Source organism: Sinohyriopsis cumingii, chromosome 1 (assembly GCF_028554795.1).
Source record: "Sinohyriopsis cumingii isolate HCF-2022 chromosome 1, ASM2855479v2, whole genome shotgun sequence".
In the NCBI taxonomy this organism is placed as follows: domain Eukaryota; kingdom Metazoa; phylum Mollusca; class Bivalvia; order Unionida; family Unionidae; genus Sinohyriopsis; species Sinohyriopsis cumingii.
Window position 1 is genome coordinate 103717503 of NC_142961.1, and position 16777 is coordinate 103734279.

Consider the following 16777-nt stretch of genomic DNA (forward strand, 5'->3'; position numbering starts at 1 on the left):
ACATGGGAATACAACTGCATTTATGTCTCTGTTGGTGGTAAATGTAGGGACCAAATTAAGTCCACATGGGAATAAAACTGCATTTATGTCTCTGTTGGTGATAATTGTAGGGGCCAAATGAAGTCCACATGGGAATACAATTGCATTTATGGTGAAGGCTGATGCGACATCGTATAGATAGATTTGTATCCACCAGCTTGTGCAAAGTTTACATTAATATTTAATATGAATTTTGGTAATTTAATTTTTACATGAAGACTTGAAAAAATGAAATTAATTGTCTAACACCAAAGTAAATTAGAATCAGTGAATGGCTAACATGAATGGTACTAAAATTCATTGCACTAAATATTTTTTAGTGTAGTTAAAGTCAGTGAAACCAAAAATTACACTTCAAGTTACATGACCACTCTATGGAATACAGTACATCTTTTAGTCATGATCTCACAGCTGGGATTGTTTATTCTGTAGATCAGATGGGTGTCTAAGATAAATTGAAACACTTGGACAGTACTTTGTAACTGATGCTCAAGATTTTGACTAGAAGATTTATTCTCCTTGCAATCGTTAACGTTTGGAGGGTCGAAATGATCATCACTGACATACGCTTCTTGAGCCATTGTTATTAATTAATATTGGCCAGTGTATTACAGTCCCATGATGAAACAAGAGATGCATGTCTCATAGTTAACTGCCAAGAATTTTTAAAAACCAAAATCCAAGCATTTTTAGTTTCATTCACAAGGTCACAGACTGGACACCACTAATGACATTAATTGTGATTATCAGGTTTCATGTTCTTAGTAGTTATCTGGTCCAAATTGGCCCATTTTGGCATTACAATGTGGCAATAACAAAACAACCATGCTCAGTTTTTCTATGGATAGTTATTTAAAGTTGCTTACAGCTCTACATTACTCATCCAGGTCACATTCTTCCTCATGAGTAAGTTTCAGAGTTGGACATGAGATATATTCCCTGGTTTTTATTTTTAAATATTGGGAGAAAGCTGTATGTTTCTGCTTTTCTGTGTAAATTAAATAATCCTCTGGAAACGTCTTGAGCAATTTAAGAACAATTCACCAATACAAAAATTAAAAATCACCAGATTTTTATTAAAAGAGTAACCATGAACCACCTTTGATACCATTATTACTTATATCCCTTCATAAAACATCCCGCATTTGGCTAGAGTAAGAGAATTAATTAACCTGGACAGCAATATTATCTTTGTTACCCTTTAATCACGTTTTACACATCATGCAGACCTGCCAACCCTCGCCAGTTTGGTGTGAAATTCACGCCTCTCGATAGCGAATCGCGGATTCATGCTGCAGGCAAAAATCACAAATTCCTGAATTCTCAGTTGGCTTAAAATTTAAATTAGGAATAAAAAAACTTTTATCCCCTTTAATGCTACTAAGATAGCAGCAATGGTCACTGATGCCAATAACACTCCTATATTGCTAGTCGTGATGTATCTAGTTGTTACTGTTTGCCCTGTAGCTTGCATGGTAAAGTATATAATTTATGTGTCAAACAAAAGGTTTACAAATATTTCTTAGGAAACAAGGGGTCCAACTGATTTTTAAAATAAATAATTCATGTACATACTCATAAGAAATTGTAATTTTTTTAAATAAACACTAAATGAACATGGCTTTTTCTTGGGTAATTTTTTTTATAGATATTGAATAATTAGCATATATCGTAATTTTATTGTGTTCAAATTTTCCACGCATGCGTTGACACCACTAAGCGTTAACCGTTTGATGTTTCATCTTCTGGATTAATACCATTTCTTAATTAAGCTACAATGCACTTTTAATGTTTTCACCTCCAAGGAAAATGATATGTAGTCCACACAAAGTGAAGCACAGATTGGAACCTTGCATTCAGCCATGAAACATCGATGGACATTATGCTTTTTGCACAGTAGTTTGCCGTGAATTTTAGAATTGAGAATGTGCACAGGTGCTAATACCTTTGCTTACAATTTACATGTCATATATGTACTGTATAATAATATGGCCTATATAATATTATTATATAGTACATATAGTTAAATAAGACCAAACTTAAATGGGGGCAAGATACAGAACTACCACTACCAATACTGCCTTTTCATGGTAAATCACATATTTGCTAGCCAAGGTTCAGTTGTGTTTTTGTTCCACTGATTACTCCTGACAAACTGCATTAACCCAAACCTGCCAGCATGTTATGCTGTGACAGATCTGGGTCTCTGCAGTTGATATGAGTAGAGTCCTACTTGCTTATATCGACAACGAAATGCAAAGTCCTGGTCTTTTGGTCTTTTGTTAATACAAAATTTGTCTTGATTATGTGTGTCGCAGGTGCACAGTATTACCAGTATACCAGTTTACCATATAATATTTTTCCAGTGGTATATACCACATTATTTTTTTCACTGCAAATTGTTCAAAGATTTTTAGGAGAGCACTTGTTTTCTGGTTGAATTTTATGCAGATTTTTAAAGTTTATTCGGGGTTGTTGGGCAAGTGTATTTTATGTTTACTGGCTCTTCATGTGAAATATCTTGCCTGGTTGTTTAACTCTCCATTATATCAGTAGTGTGGCTGGTAAATTGTGGTCTTCAGTGTCACTACTTTCTAATTTTACGAACAGGCTCTCATGTCAGCACAATAATTTTCACTGGGTGTCGGCTATAGTTCAAGCTTGATCTTCCACATTAGGTAGAGTTTTTAGATTTCAACTTGTACAGCTAGCTATTCACATATATACAGCAAATTCATCTACTGTTAGGTGATGGGGGGAGTGTACTTTTATCTCGCGACAATTCTTTTCAGATAATATAATGAATATAATATGCTTTTATTTTACTATAAATAGATATTTATACCATTTATTGATGACCAGAATTTGTAATAAAAGGTTGTCATCTCCTTTATGATCCTTAATGTAATTGTGATATACTGTATTACGTATCACGGTATAATCAGTACTCCTGTAGTATACCAAGGTATAATAATTTTAATGGTGTAATGTGCTTGTTAACAGAAGCCCTATGTCCCAAGTTCCTACCCATTGTTCTACAATTATTTGATGTTGCAGTCATGGTTTAATGATAAGTTTGCATTAAGGAGTAGACATATGTTTGGTCCTCCAAAGATTTTGCTGTGATTTCATTATGTTATGTTCATGGTCCAAATATCAGACCATTAAAGGCATTAAGAGACTAACGGTGGGGCATTTTGCAAAGATAATTGTGAACAAATTTCATTTCCATATGAATAGCCTCATCTCCTTGGTAACCTAAGCAAGATGTTGTTTATTGTCTCAGGCTGACCAGAATCTAGGTCAGTTTAAGTATATGTGACAGTGGCATGTAAATGATTATAGAGCTGCGTCCTACTTGTTTGAAGTCGGAACAGCCTCAACCTCTTCTCACAGGCCGTGAAAAACCCTCATGTAACTCGTTACCATTAAGAAGTATATTCTGAACTACTTATGTTTGATATGGAACAATTTGGCGGTAGAAAGAGACAAAGTCGCAGTCAGAAAAATCCTTACCTGACATGTTGTAATTTTTGGTTCACTCCACCAGAGTCTGATCACCAGACACATTGAATTGGTATTTATTTCTACAACTACTAAAGAGGTTATTTCAAGATCTGATTGAAATGGCTGAGCGATGTTCTGATCTATGTGTTTAGTGGCAATGGGATATGGAGCAAACAAAGACAAAGTGTGTTTTTGTTTTCTAATGGGATATGACTGATACATGAATTTTCTAACATGTGACCAGTGCTTGAATTTATGACATTTTCATATACATGTAAAGTATGGGAGTGTATTATATATTGGTAACACAATTATGAATTGTCAGTGTGAAGTTTGTTTCAAACAAACTAGTTTTGCCCGCAGTTGATAACATTTTGTATTGTTATTTTCTCTTAGTGTAATCCTACTTGCCGGCAACAGTTCATCCCATTAAAATTTCATTTGTATTCTTGGTCCCAAGGATATTGAGCTAAGTAGGTAGTGCTATATATGGTAAAAAAATGGTAAATATTATTTGCAGCACTCCAAATATGAAGCTACTTTTTACTTCACATTTTCTTACACATACTGGTGGGGTAACTTCTGTCAAATAGACTGTAAATGTCCAACAACATAAAGATTACACTTTAGAGAGATAAGAGCCAGTACTTAACATTACTTTACTTGTAATTTTCCAGGTAAACGATACCCATCTGGTCAAAACAGCAAATTCCGTCACCACTCTGTAGATGACGATTACTATGCGTATACATATGATCCATACAGCTACTACAATGGATACGGAGTGCATTACACCTCTCAGCCATCTTTATTTCGAGGGCCTGGGGGACCCAGGGATGGGAAATATCAGCATCCCAATGCTCGTTTTGGACAGGCAAGTCAGAATATTTACTCTGCAATATTTCTTTTACCATCAGGATTTACAGAAAGTATCAATATTTATTATACAGAAAATATGAACATTTATTATATCATTCTGTTAATCTTGTTGTTCTTCTTCAAAGTCACTGTTACTTATGCTTAAGAGGGGCCCTGAATGGCCAAGTAGTCTAAAGCACTGACCATTACGGATCATTGCCATCTCACCTTTGTCTGCGTGGGTTCGAGCCTCAGGTTTGGCCAATGTGGGTATTGAGAAAGCTTGCCAGTAACCTTCTCGTGGGTTGGTGGTTCTTTCCGGGGTTTTCCCCGGGTTCTTCCTCCACCATTTATACTGGCTGCCATGTATAGCCTATCTTGTGCTGAAAAATGGCATTATACCCTACTGCAGCAGCAACAACTTATGCTTAAGATAGTTTCCATATTACATGCATGCTGATGTATAATCCTTCAGTGTAAGAGTGATTCTCCCCTGTTGTTTTGCAGTTTCTTTTCACTGTAAATTGTATACACCATATCCAACCCCCAACCTCTTTCCATAACAGCCACCACCAAAAAAACAACTTGACGACATAACCAAATATATCTTCCTACACACTGAATATCTTGTTTCCTGCAAACATCAAGAGGCCAAAAATCTTAAAATAGATTAAAAAAAAGCAAAAAGCTGTATGCAGCTACAAAAATATCCATGTATTCTGATATGTTTCTAGAGCATCACAGGTTATTATCAGAGGGGAGAAGATACCCTTGGATGACTCATTCATGTTTGTGTGGTAGACTGCTGTATGTGTAGTTTTGCATATATGATGCTAATTTTTAGTTAATGTAGAATGACTAGGAAAGATCTGAGCTTACATATAATGTGAAAGCAGATCTAGGTCTATGCTTTTTGTACTTAGGTGGGCATGCTGTGTTAATGTTTTTTAATTAAACTTTTTAGTTGAATGGGGCTTTCCCTGGATATTATGAGATGCCTCCTTACGATTACTATGGAGAGGCTTACTATAATGGGTATACAAGTTCCCGACCGCAGCAGAGCTCAAGCTCAAAGAGAGGGTATTATAAAGAGGAAGGAAGAAGCAATTCAAAGGAAGGAAAGGACAAAGAAGGAGAAAAGAAAGATAAGGACACAGACAAGGATAAGCCATTTAATGATGACTTTGTAAGTTTACTTTGTACAAGTGTATTTTAATTGTTTTTACAGTAAGATCTGTAAGCTGTTAAAAATAAGCATATGCCAAAAAGTGCACACTCGGTTGTAAGTGTTTTTGTTACATCCTAAATGCATATATCTGTGAAGTAAAATGAAAATCTTATGCATAAAATTTGGTAGCTAATGAATATTCTAGAACTGATTAAGTCGTTCAAGTATTTGTCTATATAGCATGCACCAAATCTTCCTTTTTCTTGCTGATGTCTTACATTTTCTTTTTACCATCATTACTATCACAATATTCTGATCAACACAATTTCATTTTCTTGTATGTTTTTGGGGTGGGTGGCCACTTTTTAGACACTGTTACTTAAATCATGCCAAGGAAATGGAATAGGAGCTTAATTCCTTTCGTAAAGATGCACTGTGGCAACCTATCAAGGCTAGCCAGGGTGGGTATTGAACCCACAACCCTTTGATTAGTAGTCTGATGCTATGAATCTGCAGCTCCTCTGTTGAACATGACATGACCCCATCACATCTACCTAGCTTAATATACTCCCACTGCATCTGTTGAACGTATACTGTCTATTATCACACGTGTTTAACATATGTGCATACATCTTATTTTAATATATCTCTATTTTGTGGATGAATATTATGTTATGCCATTTAGCTCACTCAATCCCCAACTCCTCTGGATAGGTGATATGAACTACGAACCCAGACCAAGTCATACCAAAGACTTGTCAAAATGTTACTAACATCTGCCTAAATAGGCACTAAGTAATAAGAGGTTAGTTTTAGGACTGGTCGGCCTGGCATCAGGATAATGTGACTGGGTGGGACATGATGTTACATGTCTGAGACATGATGCCCCATTGTTAAATATCACTATAAACTGCTGTGCTGCAGACATCATAGCAATATGACTGAAAAACTGTTAAAGCTGTGTTAAAAAAAATCCAAATGACAAACACACGATATATGAAATCCACTCCAAACTGTTGCTTAGGACCTAGGAAGAAATAATGGTTTCTGATCAGTAAGGTTTTATGGATGCAGATGTCAATGCAGACAGGGAGAGTACAGGAGTATTTCTCTACTTTGTAGACTTGTACTTAAAATGAAATAGGAAAAACAATTTTTGATGGGGACTGTCAGTTATAGGAAAGACCCAGTCATATTATGCGTATGTTGATTTTCAGTCCTTTAGAGCAGTAGTTAGTTAACTCCGCTGGTCATAAGTCAAAAGAGCATATGGAGTGGTTTGTTGCCTGTCGGCACACACCTGACTTCCAGTGTCTGTCTTTCTGTCTGTCTGATTATTGGCACAAGTCTGTTATTGCTACTGAAGTACACTGTATTGCAGCTTTAAGTACACATTCATCCTGAGGTAGGTCAGGTTGGTTCTAAATGAAAGGATACCGTTCTGACAGGCAATCATCTTGTGTTAGGTATCTCTAATTTTTTATTTTTTTTTAATTTCATGATATGCTATGGAAAATTGTTAGACTTGTCTAAAATCAAGTTCATTTTCTACTTTACTGAATCATTGAGTTTTTTAAATCAGTAAACAACAAATACATAGTTTCCTATGAGTATGGGTTAACTGTTAAGATTAATATCTTGGCCTGACTTGATGACATTATGTTTGCCACATTTTATATTTTTAGCTAAAGTTTTATTTTTTAAGCCTTAGGAAAATTCTATTAGGTTATTTTTTAAATTAGGTATTAGTTTGGTTTTTAAAAAAACAGAAAATGCTTATTATGACCCATTGTCAAGTAGAAGACTATATAATCTTATTACTGGAAAAACTATTCATTTGTGCAGGAATTTTATTTATTTAAATTATTTATTCACTGAAATACCAAGTGCTCATTGAAAATAACATTCTTGGAAATAGAGACTTGAATTTAAAATGAAATTTCAAATAAATATATATTCTTGGATTGTATTATTATGATCCAACCAAAGGCTGTTGGCACACCACTACAGGGGGCCACCACAGGATTTCCACAAAAGTTTATTCAGAACTTTAATCATTAGGACTTTTTTAAGATTTAATTTGCAATATTTAAGTTCTTTTTTTAATGCCTTTTCACTATTCTAGGAAATAAATTGTTTGAATTTTACAGAGCTTCTTGCTCCTCTCTCTCTCTCTTGTTTTAAGTCCATAGAGTCATATTAATTGTCACTCCCCTCCATAGAGGATGGTCATATTTAGATGGGGTTGTCATCTAAAGGCTTTTGGTTGTGAATGAAAATGGTTCTGATCTACATCCAGTATGACTATTTTGATAACGTGAAAAATAAAATCTTTAACGGGAAGTACATAGACTTCTGGTTTTCACCAGAATTTTTGTGTCAAAATGAAAATTGTTCAGCTTGGACGTCCAATATGGCCATGTTGAAAATCTTTCTGCTGCTCCTCTTGATGGTCTTATCAACATGTTGTTTTCAGTCTAAAACCTTCTTATAACGTCTAGCTGGTCCTAAATAAAACATGTACCAGTCTCATCCAGTATAGTTGTCATGGCAGTCATCTTGAAAATCTTCTCTACTACTCATGAATGAAAAGTAATATTTGCAACAGAACACCTTTTATGGTGTTTAATTGTTCATAAATGAAAATGCTGGCTACCACAGTGACCATCTTCTAAATCTGAATGGGATGGTCATATCAACATGGGGTTTCCATTGGTAACAAATGGATCCATCTGAATGTGATGGTCATATCAACATGGGGTTTCCATTGGTTACAAATGAATCCATCTGAATGGGGTTTCCATTAAAAGACTTATTAGTTGGTTACAAATGAATATGGTGCCTATCTGATACTGAATAAAGTAACCATAGTAGCCATCTTACTCTTTCTACTCTTCCTGAATAAAAGGTCATGTCATCATTGTTTTTTTTCACATGAAGACTTCTTATGAATGTTGGAGTTTTTTCTGCTTAAATAAGATGTGTAAACCTGATATCCAGTTTGGCAGACAAAGCAGCAATTTTGAAAATCTACTCTTCCTTGATGGAAAGTCAAATCAACGTTGCATTTTCACCCGAAGACATGATATCATAGTTGCTGTTGAATGAAATTGGTGCCAATATGACATCCGGTATGACAACAATAACAGCCATCTTGAAAATCTTGTTATTGCTACTCCTTCTAAATGGAAAGTCATATCAACACGGTTAATCACCAGAAGACTAATTGTGAAATCTGGTTAGTCCTGGATGAAATATCTGACCTCTGTTAGAGCTGTCACAATGTACGTGATGCAGATCTTCTTACCAATTCGAACAGATGGTCATATCATTTTAGTGTTATCATGCAGTTAAAATGAAGAAATGGTCAGCTTTATGTAAGGGCTCTTGATTAGATGTTTGTACGCATAAGTAGATGACCTGATTAGGTTTTGATGCAGTATAGCTAAAATGTGATTTTTCATTATTTGTTTTTACACAAATGTGGTATTTTGATAATTTTATTTTAATAGTAATGTGAACATCATGCTTGTGCTCAGTAAAAGCTTTTTTTTCCAGCCTTCCCTGAATGGAGATTTTGACCAGCAAGATACCAAAGGCAGCAAACAAGTGAATGGTACAGGTGTCTGGGGTAAGCAGTCGTAAAAATGCCATCAATTTTTTACAAATTTATTGAGGAAATTTCCAAATTGTATTCATCCATATTCACAAGTATCTGTATTACTCCCTGATAATGCACATTGATATAAGGTAAGTGTGGTTAGGAATCCCATTTCATTGTATATTAGTAATGTTATATATAAAAAAAAAAATATATAATGTGACCTCACCTGTTAGGCAGTCTACTTTTATCACTCTTGTTGATAGCATTATAATGTAGGAGTGCCGTATTTCAGTTGTTTTGTGTGATTAAAACATTGTGGTATTTCTGTTTGAAGTTAAGGTTGAACACTATTTTTGAGAGATTTATCCTTATTGTGCCTATGGCATACTTTCTGTGCTCTTGTTGCTAAGAATAGTCTGTAAATGTCTAGCTGTTTCAAGGAACACAACTCATTTTATACTAACAGGAAATGATTACTCATGGTGGTTACCTCCCTTTAAATTGATATACAGTGTGTGTAGTGCTTCAGATAGATTCCTTTAGACTGCTCTAGTATCCTAGTAGTTAGAATGTATGCCTTGGATGCAGGAGGTCACAGGTTCAAACCAGGGCTGAGTCATACCAAACGGTACTAACAGCTGGGGGACATCACTATAAACTGCAACACTGCAGACATCATACCAATATGACTGAAACATTGTTAAAGCTTTGTTAAAAATCCAAATGACACACACATGCACACATACAGATACACACAGATTGATTTTAATAGAAAGTGCTCATAAAAGGTAGTTGCTGAAATATTTGTATCTGAAAGTGTTTTAGAAAGTTTTAATCAGTTCTGTTATAAGATAAAGAAAAGACCTAATACATTTGACATATTGCATAATTACAGATGAATATCGATATTTGCTTGTGATCATAATCAATATTTGCTTGTGGTCATAAAAGGACACAGACATGAGTATTTCATATTTATGTTCTTTAGTTTTTTGTTGTTGGTTGGTTTTTAAGTACACTGAACACTTTCTTGGTTATATAATAGTGAGAAAAAAGGAGCAATATACCTTTCCCAAAGACACACTGAGGCCGCTGATGTGGACTGGCCTGACTTATTAGTGATCTTGTTTAATGTACTGTTTGCCAACCCTATAAGCCATCAGTATTCTCAAATACTTTGAATTCTGCATTTTTGAAAATTGTGAAAAAAATGTTTAGGCCAAAGTTTCAATAGAGTGGTATTGGATGCTGGATGTACAGTAATTAGGTTGGTTGATTTTATTATTGCAATTCTTTGTGTACTCTATTTTTGCATTTTCTGTTTTTTGAATTTGCCAAAAAGGTTACACATCGATTATCAGTGAAAGCATTAATGACGTATAAAAATGTGAGCTTTCATGTTTGGATGTTAGAAAGGAAAGTTCGTTTTTTTATCAAAACTAGTAGTCCATTTCAATTTCTCATTCTTTCAGACAATCCTCCATTGGGGAAGGGCAAAGAAGATTTGAAGACTGGTCACTCCAGTATTAAAAGTCATGGTGGATTGCAAATTTATAGATCACTTGTTCCCAAGGTAAATAAATACACTTGTAGCTAATGAATATTTATAACACTGCTATCTTATCAGTTCTTGTTAACAGTTTTTTAGCCAATAGGTACTTATGCAAATATGAAGAGTAATAATCAACATGATTTTGCAGAAAGTTGATTTAAATCAGCACACATAAATCAAAATGTATTCTTCATTTGCATGCCATTAACTAGGGTGAAGATGGTGGGACAGCTATATAAATGTTCTAAAAATCCCAAAATTGACCAGGTATTATGTTTAACGCCATCATTTATTTCATGGATATGATCATTGTGGTGCAGTTTTTAAGATCCTCCAGTTTATTAACATTAGGGAAGCCACAGAGTAAGTTACGGCATTTTTTCAAAATCAGTGGTGCATATTGATACACTTATCAGTACTAAAATAATTAAGTGTGTACGTTGTAAAGGAACTACACTCTCTAAAATAAATGAAAAGTTAGATGTGTTCGTTTGCAAACAGTGAATCAAAGCCTTGACGGGATGTCATGTTCTAGCAAATGATAGACTATTCGTGGTGGCCATTATATTTGACAGGAAAACCCCAGGAATCACCAATGACCCTAGTGGAAGCTGCTGGCAAACTGTCTCACATACCCATGTTGGCAGAGTTTGTGACTCAAATCCACACAGGTGAGATATTGGTGATCTATAAAGGTGAGTGCCGTAGAGATTAGAGGTGGAGGGAAGGGTAACTTGCACAATGTTTTGTGTTGAAGTAAGCAGCTGTCCATAATACTCTTGTCTGTTCTTTTTTTAAGAGTTGTCCTTCATCAAACTGGTCATTAGAAAAGCTGGACAGAGAATTATTATATATGAATTATTATTGCAAGAAAGAGAGAGGACTATAATAATTGCATATCCATATTGTTTTGTAGACCTCCGTTTCAAATAAGACAAGTCGTGATGGATTACGACTAAATGGAAGCTGGCGAGATCAGTCATCATTTGGTGTGATAAGGCCACCAACATCAAGCAGCTCTAGCTTGCCATCCTATAGTAAAGAAGTAAGTTGTTATCAATCATTATTATAAACTTTGGTAAAGCTTCCATGTGCAATATTTGTAACAGGTGCTTCATACCTTGATAAAACCTTTGATTGACAGTTATAGAGCGGAGCTTATTGATCAAGTCCTACTGGATTGGACTGGAATTAGGAAGTGGTGAAGTATTGATTACTGGAAAAAGTGGTTTTCAGATAGGTTGCTTTGACATAAATTACTGTATCGACACTACGTATAAGTGTATCCCCAGAGAGAAAAATGATGCTCACACTGGTAGATTGCTTGAACGTAATGATTGGTGAAAGGACTGATGAGTAATAAATAGGTTTAGATAACAGTGGATTCAACACTTTTATGATGCTGAATAATTTCTAGTGCTAAAATGAATCCTAAAATAAAAAAGTTTTGACATTATTTAAATCAGAGATTATTTTTAGTTTTTAAAAGTATTATTTGTATATGAATAAGCCCAATTACAATGTGCCTTGCAATACAGTTCAACATTGAATGGCTCTTTATGATATGTAGTGTCACCACTACATATATAATAATTAACTTTATCATGAAGCTTGTGACCTGACAACAGGCATGGGTAAATTGTGCTGTGCTGTATTGGAATGATTTTAAGTTGGTTGTGTGTGTTATGTGGATTTTTAATGTAGCTTTTAAAAATTCAGTCATATCGGTATGATGTCCGCACTGTGGCAGTTATAGTTATGTCTAGCACTGGGCATTATGCTGCAGACATGTAGCATGATGTCGCACCCAGTCACATTATCCTGATACCAGACAGACCAGTCCTAACACTAACCTCTTAATGCTGAGTGCTTAGTGAGGCATCTGTTAGTACCATGATTATTAAGTCTTTGGTATGACTCAGCTGGGGTTTGAATCTGCGACCTCCCGCATCCAAGGCGGACACTCTAATCACTGGGCCACAGGATTTTTAGTTTGTTCCTTGACAGTTTACCATCATTGCCAACTATAAAGCCTTGGAAGGAAATCAGAATTTTTTTTTGTTGTTTGAAATTGTTAAGTTCAGTTCAAAGGCTTTAATGTTCTGTTTCTTTTAACGTACGCATTTTTTTGCGATCTATTTTAAATTTTCTACATGGTTTTATAAAATAAATGCTTCATGTAGAGCGATCAATTGAGTCTTTTTGATATTTTTTACAGTGGGCTTTATTAAATTCCTTTTATTTTGATTTTAGAATTACCATAAAAATGCATCTACTCAGACATTTATAATGAGCCACCACAGTGGCCATCTTGAAAATCTTTTTGCTTTGCCTCTTGAATGGATGGCCAGATCAACAATGGGTTTTCACTAAAATATGTCTTATGATATCTTGTTGGTCTTAAATGAAAATGGTAGCAGTCTTCCAATATGGCCACCATGACATCCCTTCATGAAATTTTGTTGCTACTCCTTCTGAACTACAAGTTATATTGAGATAGAGGTTTTTGATATGTCTTATGATGTTAATTGGTCCCTAATTAAACTGTTGCATCTCGCACTATCAGTGTCCATCACAGTCTATCTTGTGGTGAAAAATGGCATTAAACCATACAACAGGAACAATAATCACTACTTGTCCTGAATGGATAGTATTAACATGGTGTTTTTGCTGAAAGACTTTTTACAATATCCGATTAATGAAAATGGCGCCATTCACTATGTTGCCACAGTGGCCATCTTGAAAATCTTAACTCTGCTACCAAATGAATGGTATTATCAGCATGCAGTTTCACTGAAAGACATTCCATTATGGCCACCATGGCATCCCTCCTTGAAATTTTGTTGTTGCTACTCCTCCTGAAGTTTTATTGAGATAGGGGTTTTTGAGACTTCTTATGATTTTAATTGGTCCCTAATTGAACTGTTGCATCTCACACTACCAGTGTCCACCACAATGGCCATCTTGATAATCTACTTGTCACTACTTGTCCTGAATGGATAGTTGTATTAACATGGTGTTTTTGCTAAGAGACTTTTTACAATATCCGGTAGATGAAAATGGTGCCAGTCAGACATTCACTATGGTTGCCACAGTGGCCATCTTGAAAATCTTAACACTGCTACCAAACAGATGGTATTATCAGCATGTGGTTTTCACTGAAAGACGTGTGATGTCAGATTTGGTTATAAATGGATAATCATAGAGATTGAACCTCCATTACAGCTGCCACAATGACCATCTTGAAAATATGATTATTGCTGCTTTTCCGATATGGCTGGTAATATCATTATTGTGCTTTCACCAAAAGACTCCTTATGGTGTTGTTCTCAAATGGAAATGCTGCAAATCTTATATCCAATATGGCTACCATGTCAGCCATCTTGTAATTGTCACTCCTTGACGATGGAATGAGGATTTGCTAGTATTTTCCTGTAATGCCTTGTTTATCTGACCTGGCATTTTACAGGAAAATCTTGTTATGACTGCAGAAAGTTGTTTTGAAAAGTCATGATGATCAAGATATGGGTAGTTGATATTTTGCTACGGTCATAATTGTAATAATAATTATACTGTTTCTGTAGATTAATGATCTTTGAGGCTTGTGCACTTAATTTGTCTTAATTACACAGAAAAAGAATCACAGATTCACCAGTTTGCATTGAATAAACCATTCCACATTTACTCTTGACCATGTCTTTTTTCAGTCGGTGTTTTTTCACAGATATGATTAATTTCAAACTGTGTTAAATGCATATCATTGCTTTAAACAAAGATATCGATATTCAGCTATCTTGCTAGAAAACGCTGATAGTTAGACGTTTTTTATAGCAGCTAGATGGAACGGTATAGACCCTAATGTTCCATTTTGTTAGAAAGATCTGAGTTTATATTTTTCACTGCTGTGTGTGTATTGCACATAAACAAATAAAGTAGTTGGATATATCTTTGTATGTTAGTGTACCTTTCTTTGGCTTCCACAGTATGTACATTGGTACATCTATGTCAGTTGTCTTGGTGTATTTATGAGAATGTTTAGGTGAAAGGCCATATAAATCAATGTATCAAATTAATAAGATGTTTTTTTTATTTCTTCAGTCAACTCATGGTTCTCCCACTCCACCCATGGACATTCTGAACACTCGGTTTGTCACAACACCAAAAACATTAGGTGACAAGAAAAGTCAGTTCCTTAAAACCCTGCGTAAGGAGAATGCCAGCAAAGTGGAGGATGGTGAGAAAACACCCCCTGAGAAACAAGAAAAAATACCGGTAACTCTTATTTACATTTTTAGGTTCCAAGAAGTAAAATATTTTCCTCACATAGTCCAGATTTATTAGGGCCATCAAATCACGACTTTGTTGTAAAATTTGGGTTCTTATTAGGTTAGAATTTAAAATGTCTATTTACAGTAATCTCAATCACCATTGAGAATAAATGTTAAAGTTGACAACTGTCCATGTACTAGTGAATGGCTGTTTAAGTATTATTTTTAGAGGTTGTGTTTCATTGCAAATCTATAGCAGTACTTGTAACATCTTGAAAACAGCTTAATCTTATCAGCTTGCAGCCATCCAGTCCGACATGTACTGGTATTATATAGATCAGTGACCAGTAATACCACAGGGAAAGATGGCACCTTCTTGAGCTGGTTACCATGTCAAATCTTCATTATTGAAGTATAAATAACTTGTATCCGGTGAACTATTGACAGAATTTTAACAGATTTGACATTTATATTTTATCTTGTATATTTTGTATGTTTATTTAGAAAGGTTTATCTCCCTACAAATTTGTGCAGTTTTTATTTTTTAGAGTTTGGGAACTTTTAATTGGCACTAAATAGCTAATACACAGCCAATGTGTCTTTAAACTACTCACACATGCATTTATCTTTTTATTCTTAATAAGTACATATATGGTTATATGGTTGGGATCACATCAGTTTTCAAATCCATGACCATGCTGTTTAGTCACTTGGAGTATGTAGATGTACCCCAGGGCCAGGGTTAGTTGCATAAGTGAATCTCCTTTGTTTTGTGACTAGTTAGTGCTTATTTGGTTATAGGGTGGGAATCTCGATAGTTTCAAAGTGGATTAAGTCCCTGTAAATAGAAGTGGAAATTTGCCAGTTGCATGCACATATGCCTTTTTTATGCTCTGTAAGTGCATATGTGGCTACTGAGTTGGTGTTTTGGTTGTTTCAGGGGCTTAGTCTTGGGGTTAATGATTGGCCCTGTGAACAGGATCAGTTGCATATATAAATTCGTCTTTTTTATGCCCAGGAAGCACATAAATGGTTACAAGGTGAGGATATCATGTCTGTTGTCTGTCTTATGAGCTAGGGATAAAGTCTGGAGGGGTTGGGAAACTCTGGCATGTTGTAGAGTAGTCAACGTTTCCTCTGAGCCTTGCCACCCCATCGTTGCTGAAATCTGACCTGGATCTCACCATTTGCATTCTGAGTCACATGACTATATACAAATCTCACAACCTCCAGAATTTTTGTACATAGAATTTGGAAATATTATATAGAAGTCATGTTTGTTAATAAATATAATGCATATTTAATTCTCAACATATATTCTGAGAACAATGACCAGAAAACTTGGTATCACAGCAGGGTGGAGAAAACCATTTTCATCAAGTACTGAGCACGTATCAGCAATGTTTTTGTTGGTATCATGTGACTGCCGCATTGACTTTGCTTAGTGAATCTAGTTTTACTTCAAGTTGCTTCAACATTTACAGATTTCCGGTCATTCTTTTCAAAATAAATATTTTGAGAAGTTTGTGTTATTTCATTTTTTTATAAAGATTATATGACTTTAATATGTTTGATTTGTTTTCCTACATCAACACTAGGAATGGGTAATTATTGATGTCACGTGACTATATGACCGCTGATGTCATTGACATGTAGGTTGCGAGCTTTATTTAGTCATGTGACTCGGAATGCAAATGGCAAGATCCAGGTTAAATTTCAGCAATTATGTACTTAACGTCTTGTCTGTCAGAGATTAAAGATCTAACAAATGATTGCTCTCA

General features: G+C 35.1%; 1 protein-coding gene across 2 annotated transcripts in view; it reads left to right on the forward strand.

Annotated features, from left to right (window-relative positions):
- LOC149807478 (vasculin-like protein 1) overlaps positions 1-16777 on the forward strand; it is a 51024-nt gene that overhangs the window by 15001 nt on the left and 19246 nt on the right. For both annotated transcript variants that reach the window (XM_089966983.1, XM_089966990.1), the window contains exons 4-9: positions 4224-4420; positions 5369-5590; positions 9131-9203; positions 10649-10749; positions 11645-11773; positions 14827-15000. In XM_089966983.1, coding sequence (XP_089823109.1) covers positions 4224-4420; positions 5369-5590; positions 9131-9203; positions 10649-10749; positions 11645-11773; positions 14827-15000 — 896 coding nt within the window. The remainder of the gene's footprint in view (positions 1-4223; positions 4421-5368; positions 5591-9130; positions 9204-10648; positions 10750-11644; positions 11774-14826; positions 15001-16777) is intronic.